At 47.7% G+C, this 19,261-nt stretch overlaps 1 protein-coding gene across 5 annotated transcripts in view; it reads right to left on the reverse strand.

The window, feature by feature from the left end:
• Nucleotides 1-6,499: 6,499 nt before the first annotated feature.
• Nucleotides 6,500-19,261, reverse strand: part of RFT1 (RFT1 glycolipid translocator homolog) — a 39,204-nt gene continuing 26,442 nt past the window's right edge. For all 5 annotated transcript variants that reach the window (XM_004034307.4, XM_055382667.2, XM_055382666.1 and 2 more), the window contains 4 exons: nucleotides 19,039-19,183; nucleotides 14,465-14,570; nucleotides 7,438-7,687; nucleotides 6,500-7,139 (listed from right to left, as the gene is read on the reverse strand). In XM_004034307.4, the coding sequence (XP_004034355.3) occupies nucleotides 6,972-7,139; nucleotides 7,438-7,687; nucleotides 14,465-14,570; nucleotides 19,039-19,183 (669 nt within the window). In that variant the 3' untranslated portion in view covers nucleotides 6,500-6,971. The remainder of the gene's footprint in view (nucleotides 7,140-7,437; nucleotides 7,688-14,464; nucleotides 14,571-19,038; nucleotides 19,184-19,261) is intronic.

The raw sequence follows: 19,261 nt of genomic DNA on the forward strand, positions 1-19,261 counted from the left end.
CTCAGGCCAGGGTGGCCCATCTACTGGCTAATGTATGACCTGTGATCTACAGTGGCTGTCTTATAAAGATAATCTGTGCCAGTTCCATTTCTCCTGCAGGGGCTCTGCACTCAGAAGCAAGGAGGAGGGAGGGGGCTGGGGGCTGGAAGTAAAAGGTGAGAGACTGCCCCCTCAGTGGAAGTGCCTAGGCCTCTACCGAGAGCAGTAGCCATGTCTGGGTCCTCCTCCTCTCACTGCCCACCAGCCTGAGGGCTGGCCTGCTGTCTGGGCCCCAGGAAAAATGAGAATCACCCCACGGTGAAGCCGGGAGAAGCAGAGAGGGCTGGGAGCTGCCCCAGAGCCTGGCCCCTGCCAGCCTCACAGCGAGGCAGCCTCCAGGTACCACCTCCCTGCTCCTGGCATCCCCTTCCCTCCTTCCTAAGCACCCAGGGCCCAGTGTTCATTCGGCCTCACAGGTGGAGCACCCAGGGCCCTTTAACTCTTCAGGCCCCTCAGAAATGAGATGAAGACAAAATTTACTGGCTCCGAAATAGAACGTTTCAAAATTGATTTTTCAATGCTTTTTCAATTGCTACAGAACATACCACCATATCAGTAAGGCAGCCACCACTCATGTCCTTATCCTTATATACGATTGTGTTCAACATGGGACATGATATACTGCAATAGGTTCCACAAGCTGGGGGTGGGGTCTCCAAACATGTGTGTGGAGCCTGCAGAGGTAGGAACAGAGTTCCGGGCACACTTACTTACTTTGCCGAGGATCTGTGACTTGCAAGGAAAGACCTAATTCGCACATCTCACCTCCAGCACTTTCTTTTTAAGCCGCGTTTCCCAAGAAGAATGGAAAAGTCAACTGGTGAAGAATCAACTGCACTGGAACAAGGGCTAACTGCTGCTAATTCATCTGAAGGATAATTAAGAAGTATTTATAAGTCTTCCTTTATTAGGCCCCTAAAGGAGGCTGAACTACATTAAGAGCCCATCTTCCCAATTGTGCTCTGATACACCCAGACAGTTCTGGTTAAAAATGAGTAACACTAAATAATGGGACTGATTATGCCAAGGTAATTGGGGACTGACTGATAATGCAAATCAGTAAGTCTTCCCTCTCCTCAAATTCTTCAAGTAAAACACCTTTTCTGCTACCTTGAAAGCTAGTTAGCAAATGAAATATTTACAACATTAAGGACCAATTCACTCAGGTAAGTAAATAATAGTGAAGCAAATAATTTTTCGTCTGCATCTGATTGTCTCAGAAGTCTCATTTCCAAATTAAATACACAAGTCTCAGTTACTTCCTGGACACTCATGGAATATTCAGTAAATAAATTTTAGAGTAGTGATCTTGTTCAGTTGCTTTTTTTTTTTTCTTTTTTACTTATTTTTTTGGAAACAGAGTCTCGCTCTGTCACCCAGGCTGGAGTGCAGTGGCGCGATCTTGGCTCACTGCAACCTCTGCCTCCCGGGTTCAAGTGACTCTCCTGCCTCAGCCTCCTGAGTAGCTGGAATTACAGGCATCTGCCACCATGCCCGGCTAATTTTTGCATTTTTAGTAGTGACGGGGTTTCACCATGTTGGCCAGACTGGTCTCAAACTCCTGACCTCAGGTGATCCACCTGCCTCGGCCTCCCAAAGTGCTGGGATTATAGGCGTGAGCCACTGCGCCCAGCTTTCAGTTGCTTTTTCTAGTTCATTGTGTTTCATTGTCTTTGAGAAATTTCTAGGGTACCACTGATACTTGAGACTTAGCTAATCTTCTTTCTAAATCTGGTCCTTTCTGACAGGCTCCACAGGCCTCCCGGCTTCCAGTGTGCCTTCCAGAACTCTTCCTTAGGGCCACTGAGAACCTTGTGCAAGCAGCTTCATGAGTCCGTGGGTCAGCTCCCAAAGGTGCTCAGGATCGAGCTGCTGGTGGAAGCTCTCCTCACTAGCAAGCCCCCTGCACACCCGTCTCACTTGCCATCGGTGCCTGGCCCCCATAAACTGCAGGAGTGTGTAAATATGTGAAGGAGGCCAGGCGCGGTGGCTCACGCCTGTAATCCCAGCACTTTGGGAGGCGGAGGCAGGCAGATCACTTGCGGTCAGGAGTTCCAGACCAGCCTGGCCAACATGGTGAAACCCCGTCTCTACTAAAAATACGAAAATTAGCCAGGTGTGGTGGTGCATGCCTGCAGTCCCAGCTACTGGGAGGCTGAGGCACGAGAATTGCTTGCACCTGGGAAGCAGAAGTTGCTGTGAGCCAAGATTGCACCACTGCACTCCAGCCCGGGCAACAGAGCGAGACTCTCTCAAAAAATAAATAAAATATGTGAAGGGTATCCCCTGTTCGGATTCTCTCTCTTCTTTAGTCCCCACCCCGTTTTCAGCCATGGCTCTTCTAAGACTAGGCCAGGGATCATGCTGCCCCTGATTTCCCACTGTGAACTGAACTCCATCCATCCCAGAGGCCACACAGCAACACTCACAGCTCCCACCTTCCGGGCCTGCCCAGCCTCTCACCTGAGCCCCTCCTCCTCCGGGTTCTGGATGCTCCCAGCTCCTGCCTGTCTCTTCCTCAACATCAAAAGCTGCTCAGGAAATATTTTTTTTTTTTGGAGGGGGGGGACAGGGTCTTGCTCTGTCATCCAGTTTGGAGCGCGAACATGCTCATTGCAGCCTTGAAATCCTGGGCTCAAGCAATCCTTTGCACCTCAGCCTCCCGTGTAGGAACTACAGGTGCATGCCACCACGCCCAGCTAGTTTTTAAATTTTTTTGTAGAGATGGGGTGGGTCTCCCTGTGTTGCCCAGGTTGGTCTCAAAATCCCGGGCTCAAGCAATCCTCCTGCTTCAGCCTCCGAAAGTGTTGAGATTATAGGCGCAAGCCACGGCGCCTGGCCTGGCAAAGAATTCTTTTTTCTTTTTTCCTCCCACTAGAGAACAAAAAGGAAATAAATCTTGATGGGGTTATTTTACATCTTAGTGTGAATGAGTCACTGAGTTCTCTGTGGAATCTGAATTTCCAGTATCCTCTCTAATTCTGGAAATAACAGCCTTTGAACTAGGTGAAAGGAAATTCTATCACCTGATGGAGGAGGATATTAGAGTGAAGGGGCTGTCCTAGACCCCCTGAAATCACACACTTGCCCTGCTCTGTGCTGAAACTAGTCCTGACTTCTCAAGAAATGGCCGTTTAATAAACAAACAAAACAAGGACCAGGCCAGATGGAGAAGACAGGAGAGAAGTCCCGCAAACAACGGGAAATACAGCTTAAGGGGGGACGGGGAGAGGAGCAAAGGAGACACCACAGGCCTTTCAGTCCCAGACACAGGAGGTTCTGTGGCACAGGCCAGGACACCATCCCTCTTCCAAAGTCAAGAAGCCCAGTCCCAGCTACAACATCAACGGAGAGAGAAACGTTCCAGCTGAGGAACACCAAAGGTTCACATCCTCAAGTTACTTACCTACCCTCCTTATTAAATTATTTTTGTCCCTTTTGGAGGGAGAAGGGGTATGAAAGAAGAAAGGTCTTTTCAAAAGTGTGAAGAAAATATTTTATTTCTTATTAAACCAGGGGACTGATGTGAAACTAGCAACAGGAATGCATGATTAAGGAAAAAAAATGGCTGGTCTGGAATCCCAGCACTTTGGGAGGCTGAGGCAGGAGGATCACTTGAGCCCAGGAGTTCAAGGCAACAATGAGATCCAGTCTGTACAAAAAAAAATTAGAAATTAGCTGCGTGAGGTAGCACACACCTGTGATCCCAGCTACTCAGGAGGCTGAGGTGGGAGGATTGCTTGAGCCCAGGAGTTTGAGGCTGCAATAAGCTATGATGACACCACTGCACTCCAGCCTGGGTGAGAGGAGAGAGTGAGACCTTGTCTCTGAAAAGAAAAGAATAGGCCAGGAGCGGTGGCTCACGCCTGTAATCCCAGCACTTTGGGAGGCTGAGGCAGGCGGATCACAAGGTCAGGAGTTCAAGACCAGCCTGGCCAATATGGTGAAACCCTGTCTCTACTAAAAATACAAAAATTAGCCGGGTGTGGTGGCAGGCGCCTGTGGTCCCAGCTACTCAGGAGGCTGAGGCAAGAGAATCGCTTGAACCCAGGAGGCAGAGCTCTCAGTGAGCCGAGATCGCGCTACCGCACTCCAGCCTGGGCGACAGAGTGAGACTCTGTTTCAATAAATAAATAAATAAATAAATAAATAAATAAAGAAAGAAAGAAAGAAAGAAAGACAGACAGACAGACAGACAGGAGGAAGGAGGGGCCCTGCTTGAATCAGGTTGGGAAGTGGCTGGGAACAGGGCAGAGTAGTGGTTCCAGAGCCAGAAGTTGCCATCAGGTAAGCATTAAACAGCACAGCAGCAGCTCCTCACTGAGAGACCCCAAGCCAAATCTGAAGTGACCAACAGTTACCTGTGGCCAGAGGAGCACAGGAAGTCAGCGATACTGTTCTTTTCACCAACGAACGCTCCTTCCTTTCATAAAGGTTGTGCCTCAGAGACTTGTTTCCATGGAGAAGCAGCCTCACTATAAGTGGTATTGAAAGCCAAAAGTATGATTTCTGCTCCCCAAATCCGCTTGGGTAAAGTGAGGCAGGCTGGCCCACATGTATGCAAGCTCCCTGAGGCACAGCTGTGGCTCTAGAGGGTCCAGCAGGGGAAATGCCAGAGGCCTGGTCAGGTCCAGCTGAGCTTTAGGGAGGCGCCAGAGGCAGAGAACCACAGAGGACCTGCTGCCAAAGTGCTGACAGCCCAGGCGGCAGGTGCTAGTCCTGGGAAAACACGCAGCCACATGTACAACTCTCCCTAGATACAGGCAAGCAGGACACCGGAAGAAGCCCTGGGCTGCCTTTGCGGCTGGCTGTCTTTCAAGAAGAGCTGGCCCTGACAGCAGCACTGGGCGAACAGCAGGGGAGGGATGAGAGAGTGAGCACTGCCTTCAGACATAGAGCCTCTCTCAAGCTGAAAGAGCACAAGCCTGGGGAGTCCTGCTCCCAGAGACCCCGGAGTCACAAGGCTGCTTGTAGAGCAGCAGCTCTGTTCCTGGAGCAGAGAACAGGCACTGTGAGCATGAGCATGATGGTCCTGGGCCTGTCACGAAGGAAGACAATGGGGCGTGCCAACCTTGGTGGCATCAAAGCCATGTGGGCTTGCCAGAAAAGCCAATCTCAGAGCCCTCCTCCTGGGAGACACAGACCCTGAAGGCCTGGAGTGGGTCCTGGGAAGCCATGTTCTGACTTGCAATCCAGGTGATTCCGAGGCAGGTAGAATGAGGATCATGCTTGAGTCTGGGGTCAGGTGGGCACGGGATAGGTGCAGGGTTCTGGGAGGGTGATCAGCAGCTGCAGAGAAGCAGCTCATGAGGACTGAAGGTCCCTTTCTGTGGATGCCAGGGACAGAGAAAGGACATGGGAGGGAAGGAGGACTGCCTTCCATGTGTGCTCCACTTGACCCTATGGGACCATCCATTTTTCTGAGCTGGCCTGACCTTGCCCGATGAAGGCATGACTGAGGCCATGCTTTGGAGGTCCTCTAATTGCTCAGGACACCTTGCATTTAGCTGCTTTTCTCCCACTTAGTGCAAAGCATTCTCCCTCTGAGTAGATAAAAACCTGCCAGGTGACTGGGCCCCAGTCTTGGTGTACTGACAGGTCTTAATCCTTAGCCCCTGGGTACTGGCTCTGGGCAAGCAGATTTAAATACATTCATTTTAATGCATGATAGGAGTTGCCCTTACTGGCCCTCTCTCTAGGTGTAGACACAGAAGGTTTGGGGCACTGAGTGACAGGATTATTAACATCCAAGTTATAGTTTGTGCATGTAGTTCTGAGGGGGGTTAATATCTAAAAGGAATTAATACATTAACAAAAAAATAAAAACACTTCACACTCCAGAACACTGCTCATGATTTCACCTGCAGTGTGCAGGCTGCAAGGTGCAGAACGCCTGGGCTCACACTGTAGCCTGGAGTACCAGGCCCCCATGCCTGCCACTCTTGTCCTGGGGCTGGAATTTGGTTGTATTGATCAATGCTGGAATTAATGGGTCAACGGGAGGGACTTGACTCAGTAATACTAGCCATATAGAGTTTGCCCTGTCTTATTCTGAGGATAAAAAAGTACATCTGTTAAACCTTATCTGTCACCAGTGCAATTCCCATGTGAGAAGTTACAGAAAGCTGCAAAGCAGCATTCCCCTCAGGGACAAAGTGGCTCAACTGGATCACAGTTTTCTTCAAAGTCCGCCTCTTGCAGGTGGCCAGGCCAGGAGTCTCCAGCCAGCTTTCACCCACCCTTCAATCAACAAATCCTGAGAGCCCACTCTGGGTCAAGTATGTGCTGACCTGGGGCGGCGGGGAACAGTGTGATCACGACAGGCAAGATTCTCCCGAACTCACTCTGGGAAATGTGATCTGAAAACCTTCCTGGTTTCATTTCTTGGATTTCTCACTGAGTAGCATTTTTCCTTCTCTAAAAACTCAGACCACAGTTTTGACACAAAGAAAGCCACAACTTCAGGGCCACACTCTGTTTCCATGTGGTGCATGAGAGAGGTTTCTCTCTCTCTTTTACAGAAGAAGTTCAATATTCCTGTGAAGGGTAAAATCGCTGCATCTCTTTTTCTGGGCCAGATAATTATTAACAGTTAACAATTAAGATATAGTTTGTTGGAGCATGTAGCTCCAAAGGCCAATCATACGCAAAAGGAATGAGTACATTAGTAAAAGAGAAAATGCTGATTACTATAAAATGATGAAAAAATATTATTTTTAAAGGGCTTTTGGTCTTCACTTAAAAATGAAACTCCTCCCCCGCACTTCAGACTTCGAATGGTCACAGGTGTCTCATGCAGTGGCACTCTCTGGTGCCTCATCTCTGTCACTCCGCTGCCGAGCCCTCAGTGGGGCTCTTACACAGAATGTGTTCCACCCACAGAACTGCCCATAGCTGGTCCAGGTGCCTCGGGTGTCCAGGCTTCCCTGAAGTCACGTCATTTTGTCAGTGCGTCTGGGCACACCTAACTGAGTCCTGAGGAAATGGATCAGCTTGGTCTCTGTAAGGAATGCTGTCCCGAGAGTTGCTCCCAGACAGAAGGCCCCCACAGCAATGTGTGCCAGTCTGGCTGGCCAGCCCTGCTCACAGCAGAGGAATACCTGGGGAAAGAAACCATTGTCAGTGCCCGTTCCTCAGTCTATACCTCCTTCCTCTGGGACCAGCCAGGGAAGACAGCTGTGGTTCCAGTTTCTAAGACAGATAAAAGGCATAACAGCCATACTGCAGGTCCATTGTCTCCCCATTGGCAACATTCTCTTGTTACATTATCAGAAGATGCTGCCCTAGAGGCCTGGGGAGGGGACAGGAGGAGGCAAAAACCCGGGAAGAGGAGGCCTAGCGGGAGAGACAGCGGGGCAGCTGCAGAAGCATGTGGCATGATGGCTCAGGGAGTCTCACCTCCGAAACAGCAGTAACCCCACCACTGAGGGCAAATGTCCCGAGCAGGACTGGCGATAGGTGCAGGCCAGCCAGGGGCCTGTGGGGGCTCCTTCGGTAGTAGCGGTGGATGAAGCAAAGGCTCTGTGTGATCCGAATGCCCATGTTAAAGCAGTTGGCCAAGATGAAGCCCACGCTGCCACACCAACGGGTCAAGAGATAGGATAACACCAGGAATGAGGAGGACAGGGCCAGCATCACAAAATTGTACCTGGGGAGGAGACAGGAAAAGGAGGGCAGTGGTGACCTTGCCCTGGACAAGGCTGCTCCCAAAACAGCGGCCATGAACATCAACTCACAGAAAGAACCTGAGCTCCTGGAATCCAGGTTTTCATAACATCGAATGCTACATGGAGACCATGGGAATGTCTCTGTCCCCTTACCCTGAACAGAAAGGTAAGAAACAACTCAGGAGATGTATGTTTTTTGAAGACAATAATTAGTTAGTTAAGCGATACTTTGTGATCAAAACATAAAAACCCTGTTCAGCCCAAGTCCTCAATGTGAGATACAAGAATGTGACCCGGGTAATAATTAGACATTGGATGCTAACTCTGTGACAGGCCCTGTGAGGAGTGCTGGGGACACACTGGTGAGTGAACACACATGGGCCTTGCCCTGCAGAGCTTGGATTTATTTCACAGACAAGGGAAGCAGCACAGAGAAGTTGAATAATTTGTCTCAAGAGTGAGGTAACACTCAGCCGGACTTCTGACCCCTAAGCTTCAGTACCTCACACCACTGCCCTTGGGAAATGCAGCACCCAGTAACCTTGGGCAGTAGACCCCATTCAAAGCAAATGACTGGCCTCCAAAATGAAATGGGAACTGAAACCAAAGTCTGGATCACCTCTGCTATTTTCCAGACTCTTACATATCCTCACTCCCACTCTCTGTATCTCTAGAGCTCTTTGGATCCTGGCGCTTCTGGCACTTCTCTGATTTCAAAGCAGCACATCACTTAGTTATCTTCAGTCCTCCAAAAAGAAAACAGATTCTCAGCAAACACGAAATAGCTGCCATAGTCCTCCAAAAGGCTTGTACAGCCAAGAACAAAATCCCCTAGCCTCTGGTTTCCGCCTAGCACCAAGCAGGCACTCAAAGTATATAGCTGTTGAGGGAACCAAACTTTTGACATCCTCAAGCCATGTCTGCTGGGTTAGAAAACCTCAGAGGCCACCACCCAGATTCTGCACACGAGGGGTCGTCAGAAAGCAGAATCCCAGTGCTTTGAGAGGCTGAAGTGGCGGGAGGATTGCTTGAGGCCAGGAGTTCGAGATCAGCCTGGACAACAGAGCTAGCAGACCCCCGTCTCTACAAAACCCAGTAAAAATTACCCAGGGTTGGTGGCACACACCTGCAGTCCTAGCTACTCGGGAGGTTGAAGTGGGAGGATCGCTTGAGCCTAAGAGTTTCAGATCAGCCTGGGCAATATCATGAGACTGTGTCTCTACAAAAAATTAAAAAATTAGCCGTGATATACACCTGTTGTCCCAGCTACTTGGGAGGCTGAGAGAGGAGGAAGGCTGGAGCCCAGGAGTTCAAGGCTATGGTGAGCTATCATCATGCCACTGCACTCCAGCCTGGGCAACCGAGCAACACCCTGTCTCAAAATATAATGATGACTTAAAAATGCATATGGGGCCCTCACCACCAGAGTTCCTGATTCTGCAGGTGTGGAAGGAGGTCCTAGAACTTGGCCAGTGCCCTAGAACTATGCTTGTAATCCCAGCACATTGGGAGGTTGAGGCAGGAGAATTGCTTGAGGCCAAGAGTTTGAGACCAGCCTGGACAACACAGTGAGACCATGTCTCTACCAAAAAAGAAAAAAGAAGGCAAGCCACTGCATCCCCCAAATGCCCAGGTATAGGTCCTTGGCTGATTCAGGCCAAGGTGCTGTGTGCTGTGGAGATACGCTTTATCAAAGTGGGTGGTAAAAATACTACACGCAAACACACACACACACACACACACACTCTCACACACAATACTATACTCCAACAGGAGAGATGTGCTTTCATCCGGAGATCCAGAGAGGGAGTTTATTTGCTTTTCAGTCCAGAGAGTCTCTTTTAATGAAGTACGAGAGCCTGTACCTCACAGGGGAAGTTTTTTCACTACTAATCAGTGATTAGAAAGGTCAACTTCAGAACAAGCCACTCAAATGGGACCCATCATAGACCAGTACTTTGACCTCTTTTCCACAAAGCAGCAGAGATATGTAACCTGTTTTTCAGAAACTATCTCAGAAAGGTCTACTATACCAATCCTTGGAGTTTAAGTCATAGATTCACAAACTTTTAGCCATCATTCCCCAACTCCGAGTAAAATAACAATAATGAATAAAGCCAATAGTTAATTCATGCTAATTCAAGCAGAGACACATTCGACAGCACAGCCTCTTTGATATGGCCATCTGAGAGAAGCTGATGATGGGGTCCATTGTCTGCCACTAGAAGAGGGCTCTGCAGCTGCTGAACTTTCCAAAATTCACAAATCTACAGCCTTAAAGGCATAATCCACTTCAGGAAAAAATGAGAATTTTAAAAATGCAATTAAAATATCACTTTTTTGGCCGGGCACGGTGGCTCATGCCTGTAATCCCAGCACTTTGGGAGGCCGAGGCGGGTAGATTGCGAGGTCAAGAGATCGAGACCGTCCTGGCCAACATGGTGAAACCCTGTCTCTACTAAAAATACAAAAATTAGCTGAGCTTGGTGGTGCACGTCTGTAGTCCCAGCTACTCAGGGGGCTGAGGCAGAATTGCTTGAACCCGGGATGCGGGGGTGGCAGTGAGCCAAGATCACGCCACTGTACTCCAGCCTGGAGACAGAGCAAGACTCTGTCTTAAAAAAAAAAAATCACTTTTTAAAATCAAAGCAAAATTATTAATCAGTGACAATATGACTATCCTGTAAGGTTTGGTTAACATAAACAGTAAATTATTTATGAATACTTATTTCTCCATGGTCCCAAGAAAATACTGGACTTAAAATCAGGCTTATTAAAAGATGGACTGGCCGGGCACAGTGGCTCATGCCTGTAATCCCAGCATTTGGGAGGCTAAGGCAGGCAGATCGCTTGAGCCCAGGAGTTGGAGACCAGCCTGGGAAACATGGTGCCCAGAGACTCCGTCTCTACAAAAAATACAAAAATTAGCTGGGCATGGTAGTACACACCTATAGTCTCAGCTACTGAGGAGGTTGAGGTGGAAGGATCGATTGAGCCTAAGAGGTCAGGCTGTAGTGAGCTATGATTGTACCACTGCACTTCAGCCTGGGCGACAGAGTGAGACCCTGTCTCAAAAAAAGTTAAAAAAAAAAAAAAGGCATGGATGGTCGAGGATATCAACTGTAGCACCACCTGAAGCAGCCCCCAGCAGGTGCTGGTTGAATTCATCAAGGCACAGCCATACAATCGAGCCTTCACAGCCATGAAAAGGATGGCACTGATATCTTATGTGCCAAAGTGAGAAGATCATACCCAGCCTTCATTTGACAGTTATGGAGTCCACTTTGGCACTCAAAGGCCAACAAATCAGACAAAGGAGCTGTCAATCTTGGGCCTTTACACAACTGATCTGCCTAGAAGGCTCTGCCCCCATCTTAGACCACCTTCTTGGTCATCCTAAATGGTGCTGTGCTATAGGGGCCTGCCCAGCAAACCCAATCTAAAGGGCTCCTACCACTCACTAGATACCCGTTTTCATTCTCAGCACATCACATTTTCTTATTAATTTACTTGTTTGCTATCTGCCTCCCCACCGTCAGCTCCAGGAGAGCAGAAATCCCATCTGTCTTATTCATTGCTGTATTCCTAGAGCTTAAAACAATGCCTGTTAGAGAGTAGATGCTCAAAAGTATTTGCGAAATGAAAGAAAATTAGACAGCCTTAACAAAACAACAAAAATTCTTCAATAAGGCAGAATGAAAAATCCATCAATCAGATTCTATATATATTATGAGGTTATTAAAAAAAAAAGCAACCAGGCCGGGCACGTTGGCTCACTCCTATAATCCCAGCACTTTGGGAGGCTGAGATGGGCAGATCACCTGAGGTCAGGAGTTCAAGACCAGCCTGGCCAACATGGTGAAACCCTGTCTCTACCAAAAATAAAAATAAAATTAGCTGGGCATGGTTGCACAGCTGTAATCCCAGCTAATCGGGAGGCTGAGTCGGGAGAATCACTTGAACCTGGGAGGCAGAGGCTGCAGTGAGCCGAGATCACGCCACTGTACTCCAGCCTGGGCCACAGAGCGAGACTCTTGTCTCAAAAAAAAGCAACCTGCAATTCAAAGGATGTTTTAATATTTCATATACAACCAAATGATCTCTTTTCTCTATATATTTTTTGAGACAGAATCTCTCTGTTGCCTAGGCTGGAGTGCAAAGGCGTGATCTCTGCTCACTGCAACCTCTGCTTCCCAGGTTCAAGTGATTCTTGTGCTTCAGCCTCGCGGGTAGCTGGGATTACAGGCGTGCGCCACTACGCCCAGCTAATTTTTGTATTTTTAGTAGAGACAGGGTTTCACCATGTTGGCCAGGCTGGTCTCGAACTCCTGACCTCAGGTGATCCACCCGCGTTGGGCTCCCAAAGTGCTGGGATTACAGGTGTGAGCCACTGTGCCCGGCCCAAATGCTCTATTTTTATTCAGAAAAACACTGGTTAACCTTAAGTTGGTTAAGTAAAATGCCTGCTTTTTTTCTATTCAGAATCTGAAATGTCCAATGCAAAGTCATTATAATTTATTGTAACAGTTAACTAAGCTATCCAATTCTATTATAAAAATCCTTGCTAGAGTTTTATGTCTGTTAAAATTCACAGAGACTAAAAAAAAAAATGCCAACGTCTGTGATGAGCCCAGGTGTTCCATGTGCTCAGACCAGGGCCAGGCGCTGGGGCCAGGGGCCCAGAAAGAACTGGAACTATTGTGTTTTATACATGTCTGAAAACTGCACTTAACGTCACATTTTACTCTTAGGGGAGGTGAGTTACCCCACATGGGAACTGCACTAGAAGGTGCTCTGGGCTCTGTTTTTTCTCTATGTTGACTAATACTATGAAAATAATTTTCCAGATGTTTATATACTATCGAAATTCCATTACAACTAACTTAAAAAGTTGTTTCCTTTAGTTCAATACAATGTAAGAGAAAAGAAAGCAACCAGCCACTATCCATATTCCCTCACAGTTTGGTTGCAATGTATAAAAACATTTTAAATGGGTTTGGTTTTGATTCACCCCTTCAACACTAACACTGAAGTTACCGTAACAAAATTCTCTTCAAGGAGATACACTCCTAGTCCTGCTCTTTCCACTCTAACAGTGCCTCATTTCACATGTTTCCAATTATATTTTTAAGTTATTCAATGTTAGAAGTAGCTTTCAAATAAAAACATTGTATTTTCAAAGCTAAATTGAAATAGACTTTTTCATCCATGGGGAAGAAGAGGATAGACTCAAAGCAGTTCTACTCTAAAGCTATAAATTTAACTATCTGAGGTGAAAACCACATCTAGACCACTATTTTAAAACTATGGGTTGTGACCTACTACCAGGCTGGGAATCAATTTAGAGGGTAATGGCATGGCATTTTTGAAAAACAAAATAGAAGAGAGAGTAGAAAGCATCAGCGTGTCCTACGCATAACTGGGGTACTTCCTGCCTTGTGAACTCATGTCTCAGTCACACACACCTAAGTGCGTCCTAGGTCACAGTGCTCCGTGTCATTTTTACTGTGACAGCTGGTCTGGGCCAGCAGTTTCCAAAGCCCTAGAAACAGAATTGCCTAGAGCTGTGTAATAAACAGATTCGCTGTGTAATAAACAGATTCCCTGGCTCAAGCCTTCTAAGATTCTAATTCAGCTTGGCTAGGAGTGGACCAGAAATTCCTAGATGAATCTCATCAGTCTGGACTGAGACCTGCTGGTCTGGACTCTAGTTCTCAGTCACTGTGTAGCAAACAAAGTCCCCAACCTTTTACATGAGCCAGCCCAGGAAAGGACACACACAGAGGAGGGGGAAGGGTCCCCATTTGAGATACTCCCTCCCCATCCCACCCCATGGCCAGGCTTCTGAGGGCCCTCACCAGCAATCAAGGTTACAGAGGCAGCATGAAAACTCCCATGAGGCTGGGCACGGTGGCTCATGCCTGTAATCCCAGCACTTTGGGAGGCCAAGGCGGGAGAATCACAAGGTCAGGAGATCGAGACCAACCTGGCTGACACGGTGAAACCCCATCTCTACTAAAAATACAAAAAATTAGCCAGGCATGGTGGCAGGCGCCTGTAGTCCCAGCTACCTGGGAGGCTGAGGCAGGAGAATGGCATGAACCTGGGAGGCAGAGCTTGCAGTGAGCCGAGACCGTGCCACTGCACTCAAGCCTGGGCGACAGAACGAGACTCCATCTCAAAAAAAAAAAAAAAAAAAAAAAAGAACCACTGGTAGGGGATTCCAGGACAGGAATACTGATCTGGAGTCAAGAGTTGAGAAAAAATTATGGCAAGATGAGATGTATGTGTGCACTTGGGCTTTTCTCAGGAGAAGTGTCACAGAATCCCTGAGATTCTCAAAGACCCACCAATCAGGTTCTCAGGGGTAGGAATGTGCATCTTGAAGAAGCTCCTCAGTAACTTACTAGAGGACCACTCTTCTGGGGTGAGCAAGGAGGTGGAGGAATGGAAATCTAGCTTGTCTGGTGCCTGACTCTGCAAACCTGGACTAATGTAACCTTTCAGAGCCGATGTTTCTTCCTCCACAAAGGGGAGGCAAAGAGTAGTTGCTGCCTCCCAGCCCTACAGTGGGGAGCACTTGCTGAACCATGCTGGTGCCACAGAGATCCCAGGGGAGCACCACACTGGTGGACTAAGTGTTGCCTCTAAAACAGCCATCTGTAAATGCATGTTCAGAATGAAAAGCAAAAAGCTTGACAAGTTACTTCATTTTGGCTGAAGGCCATGATTAAAGGTGTACCTGCTAGGTTACCCACCTGTCGACCTCCTCTTTGCTCATGGCAGCAAATGTGAAACACTCTGTCACTCCATTGATGGCAAGCAGGAGAACATAGAGACAGTAGGAACGCAGCAAAACAGGACCTACAAGGAAACAACTCACTGAGACTCCAGAGCCCAATCAGAAGGCCCACATGTACCCTCAGTGCTGCTGAGTACCCAGAGAACCAGAACCAGACTATGAGGTCTGCTGGTATCAGCAATGGGCAGACTGCATGCTAGAGCCCAGGGTCTTAATAATCTAGAAGGATTCCCAACATTCTATGGCATTGACTAAATAATCAGCAAAAAACAAAATGACAGGCTGGGCACGGTGGCTCATGCCTGTAATCCTAGCACTTTGGGAGGCCCAAGGCCGGCAGACTGCTAGAGCTCAGAGGTTAGAGACCAGCCTGGGCAACATGATGAAACCCCGTGTCTACCAAAAATACAAAAGTTAGCTGTGTGTGGTGGGCACGCCTGTAGTCCCAGCTACTCGGGAGGTTGAGGTGGGAGGATCACCTGAGTCTGGGGAGGTCAGAGCTGCAGTGAGCCATGATAGTGCCACTGCACTCCAGCCTGGGTGACAGAACAAGACCTTATCACACACACAAAAAAGAACAATTATGAATAAATGTACAGATCTCTTGCTGGACAACTAAAAGCTTATCTGGCTAGCAAGCAAGTCTGTTCCCTTTTTTCATCAGCATGAATAGGCCTGCTGGTTTGGACTCAAAGTCAGTAGTGACCCTGCATGTTAAGGGAATCTCAGTTGAGCAGGTCCTGAAGAAAAGACCTTTAACAAAAGCCCGGGGCCCAGGACCAGCAGAAAATTACACAAATCCAAAGTGAGAACCAGTGCCCATAATAGTATTTTCTTCTAAAACAAAGTAATGCAGTTCTATAGCTAACAAGCTTCGGAAAAATCTTCTAAGCAGAGAACAGGAGGCTTACAAATGGGATTGATTCCCCCCTTTTAAGAGGGCCATAATCAAGCACCTAATAAAATAAACATACACCTAACCTACGACCCAGCAATTGCACCCCTAGGTATATATCCAACAGAAATGAACACACATGTTCACAAAAACACTTACACAAAAACATCTGTAGCAGTTTGATTCATAATAGCCAAAACTGACCATCAACAGAAGAAAGAATAAACAAAACGTGGGCCATCCACACAAAGGAATACTTAGCAAGAAAAGATAATAAAAATCACTGATCCATGTGAAACCATGGAAGAATCTCAAAAACTTTATATTGAAGGAAATATGCCAAATGCAAGAGCGCACATGCTGAATTTCATTGATATGAAATTACTTTTAAAAGAAATACTGATCCATGGTGATAGAAATCAGATTTCTTCTGATTTCTCTTTGTCTCTGAGGTGGAGTGGGGTAGTTGACTAGAAAGGGTCCCAAAAGAACTTTCTGGGGAAATGGAGATATTCTATGTCTGAATCTGTTTGGTAGTTACATGGGATTTTTTGTACATATTTGTCAAAACTTACCAAACTGTACTCTTAAGAGAACAGCATTTTACTTTATGTAAATTATACCTCAACAAAGGGGGGAAAAAAACCCAAAAAAAAAACACATAACCACTGAAAGAAAAGGAGCGGGACTGAAGTTCCGGAGTCTCAGAATCTGGAACTCATTCAGGGTTTATGAAAGCTGTTTAATACAAAAGATCTCCATGCTGTGGGACCCCTAAACAGTTTTATGGCAGTCACAAAATTATAAAAGGAATACTAACAGGGCAGCCCCGACGCTCAACAAAAAATCGTTTTCCACGGCCCTGTCTCAGATTCCATGTTTATCACCTCACATTGCATTTTGCTTGTCAAGCCGCTGCAGGAAGTAGCCTGGCCCCCACCCCAGCTGACGGTGACTCCAGGAAGGGAGGCGGGGACCAGGTTCTGCACCCGGGAGGCTCAAGGCTATGCTCAAGTGTGCCTCCTGCTTCTCCCCATCCTCCTCTCCCTGGCAGAAGCAGAGAGGAGTGGGGGGCCTCCTTACGTGGTAACTGAACGCTAATGGCACAGGAGGGCCCATCAGTAGGTGAACAGTGGGCTGTCGTGAGGCATGGAGAACACAAACTCTGGCACCAAGCAGTGACTCACGTAAAGGGTTTTGTGTCCATTTGGGGAATTCAAGAATGGAACCAACCTTCGATTGTAGACTGAATTGAGGGGTGTTTTAGGTTGAACTGTCCCCCCAAAATAGATATGTTGATGTCCTGACCAGTGGTACCTGAGAATCTGTCCTTATTTGGAAACAGGGTGTTCATGAAGAAAACTGAGTTAAAATGAGGTCATTAGGGCAGGCCCTGATCCTATATGACAGGTGTCCTTATAAAAAGGGGAAACTTGGTCGGGTGCAGTGGCTCATGCTTGTAATCTCAGCAGTTTGGGAGGCTGAAGGGGGGCAGATCATCTGAGGTCAGGAGTTTGAGACCAGCCTGGCCAACATGGCGAAACCCCGTCTCTACTAAATATACAAAAACTTAGTCGGGTGTGGTAGGGTGTGCCTGTAATCCCAGCTACTCGGGAGGCTGAGGCGGGAGTCTCTTGAACCCGGGAGGTGGAGGCTGCAGTGAGCCGAGATCGCACCACTGTACTCCAGCCTGGGTGATAGAGTGAGACTTCATCTCACTAAAAAAAAAAAAAAGTGGGGGAAACTTGCACACTGAGGCAGACACGCGCAGGGAGATGACGACGTGAAGAGCGCAAGGGGGATGACGACGTGAAGACAGAGAGAACACAGCCATGTGACCGCAGTACTGCAGCTGCAAGTCAAGGAACGCCAGGATGCCAGCAACCAGTAACAACTAGAAGAGGTAGGAAGGGGCCTCTCCTCGAGCCTTCAGAGAGAACATGGCCCTGGCCATAGCTTCATTGTGCACTTCTGGCCTCCAGAACTGACGGACAATATGTTCTGTTGTTTAAAGCCATGCAGTCTGTGGTACTTTGTCATGGCAGCCCTAGTTCATTAAGACAAGGGGATAGAGAAGGAAAAAAGTAAAAGACAGAGGGGCAAGAGAGAAGCACCTAAGAGAGAAATGTAAGAAATCTTGGGGAAATTCTGTGAATGTGTGGGTTTTGCTTAAGGAGAGAAAAGCTAGGTGTTGTTCTGTGAGTTACCAAGAAAAAAGAAAAGAAAAGAAAAAGCAAAGCAAAGCTAGGTGTGAGAAGGATCTCTAAGAAAAGCCTCTAGAACACTTACAAAGACCCTAATTAAATGCAGGGCTAATCCCAAACAACGGAAGAGAAGCCACACCCCTACACAAAAGCCTGTCCGTGCTGTGTCCGAGTCCCACATCTGGAGATGGCCAGTACAGCTCACAGGTAAGTAGTCCACTTCCAGGGTGAAGACAAAGACAAGTACACAACTGGGGACAGCAGTGTTGCGAGTTCCACTTTCAAAACTAAGATGATGGGCTGAGTCATGATAATGATGGGACAGCCCCCTCCTTGAGGCAACGCCCTGTGATTGTGTGACATTAGAGGCTGCTCCTTGGTGACTGCTTTCTAAAGGGGAAGAGCTGCTACAGAATAGTTGAGTTCCCAATCTCTGCCCATAAACTTACTAATGCCTTCCTCATGAGGCCTCCCCGCAGCTGCCAGATGGAAATACACTTCTCACAGCACAAGCCCCAGGGAGCTGCAAACTACTTCACTGGTTTCACAGCAGGTGTTTCTCCAAACTTAATGACCTTTGCTCTGGCATAGAAACCTGGCCCTTCCTCCCCTAACACCAAAAGTTTGGGCCCCATTGTAGTGGAGACTAAAACATGCTAGTGAACTTGTAAAATGGCATTTGACAAAGCCCTTTATATTGAGATGGGGCAGCAGAAAGAAGTCCTCAGCGTTCTTGTCCAGCGACCTGAGAAATTAAAAACTTCTTTGCTAAACCCAAGATGAAGCACTGCAAATGGACTGCCAGCTTACAGCCCAGCACATTTTGAAATTGGTGAAGTCCCCAAGACCTAACAAGTGCTATGAGATCCTCAGCGGCCTGGTGTTTCAAAATTAGACACATTCAATACTTTTCTTCTTCAAAAACTGAGAGTCACTGGATTAAATATACCATTTTATTTGCAGAGATCAATTTTATTCTCTGCAAATGGCTTTGGGTTATCCTTCAGAGGTTTTTATGCACTAGGCTGGGAGATTTATGTGGCATTTACTATCTTCAGATGTGTTTAGTACCAAGTGGAGACTCATTACCGTCTGCCCTCTGCCTTCCTCCCTCACCCCAGAGGGAGCACAGGGAAGCGCTTGGCAAAACACATTCTAGGCCCGAGAGGAAAGCCAACGGCAAGGAGAAGTCCTAATAACTTCTCCAAGTGAGGCTGGGGAAGCTGATTGTCCTGGCGCCAACGCCCCTGCCTATACCTTGAGTGTGTGTCTGGAGTTGAACGAGGGGAACAGTCCCACAGCCCCCGCCACCAGACAGTTTTCCCTACACTGACACAGATAACAACTGTGTGTGCACAAGTTCTTGAATTTCATGACTCTTCTATTTCTGTTGGGAAATCAGAACAAATCCAGAAAAACTCTTGTGCGTACCGGATCCTGAGCTAAGCATGGCCCCTCCGTAGATATCCAGAGCCAGCTGAGAATAGGCAAAGCCAAAAACAGTGATGGTCAGGCCGGCCAGCAGGGCCAGCTTGAGCAGGGACTCCAAGACTGCAGCAGCCACAGCAACGTCCTCCTGGGGCCAGGGAAGAGGGAAGGAAGTTGGATGAATCATGAGCTGAAGAAAACCTTCATCCTTCACTTCTGGCCTTCT

This window comes from Gorilla gorilla, chromosome 2 (genome assembly GCF_029281585.2).
Source record: "Gorilla gorilla gorilla isolate KB3781 chromosome 2, NHGRI_mGorGor1-v2.1_pri, whole genome shotgun sequence".
Lineage (NCBI taxonomy): Eukaryota > Metazoa > Chordata > Mammalia > Primates > Hominidae > Gorilla > Gorilla gorilla.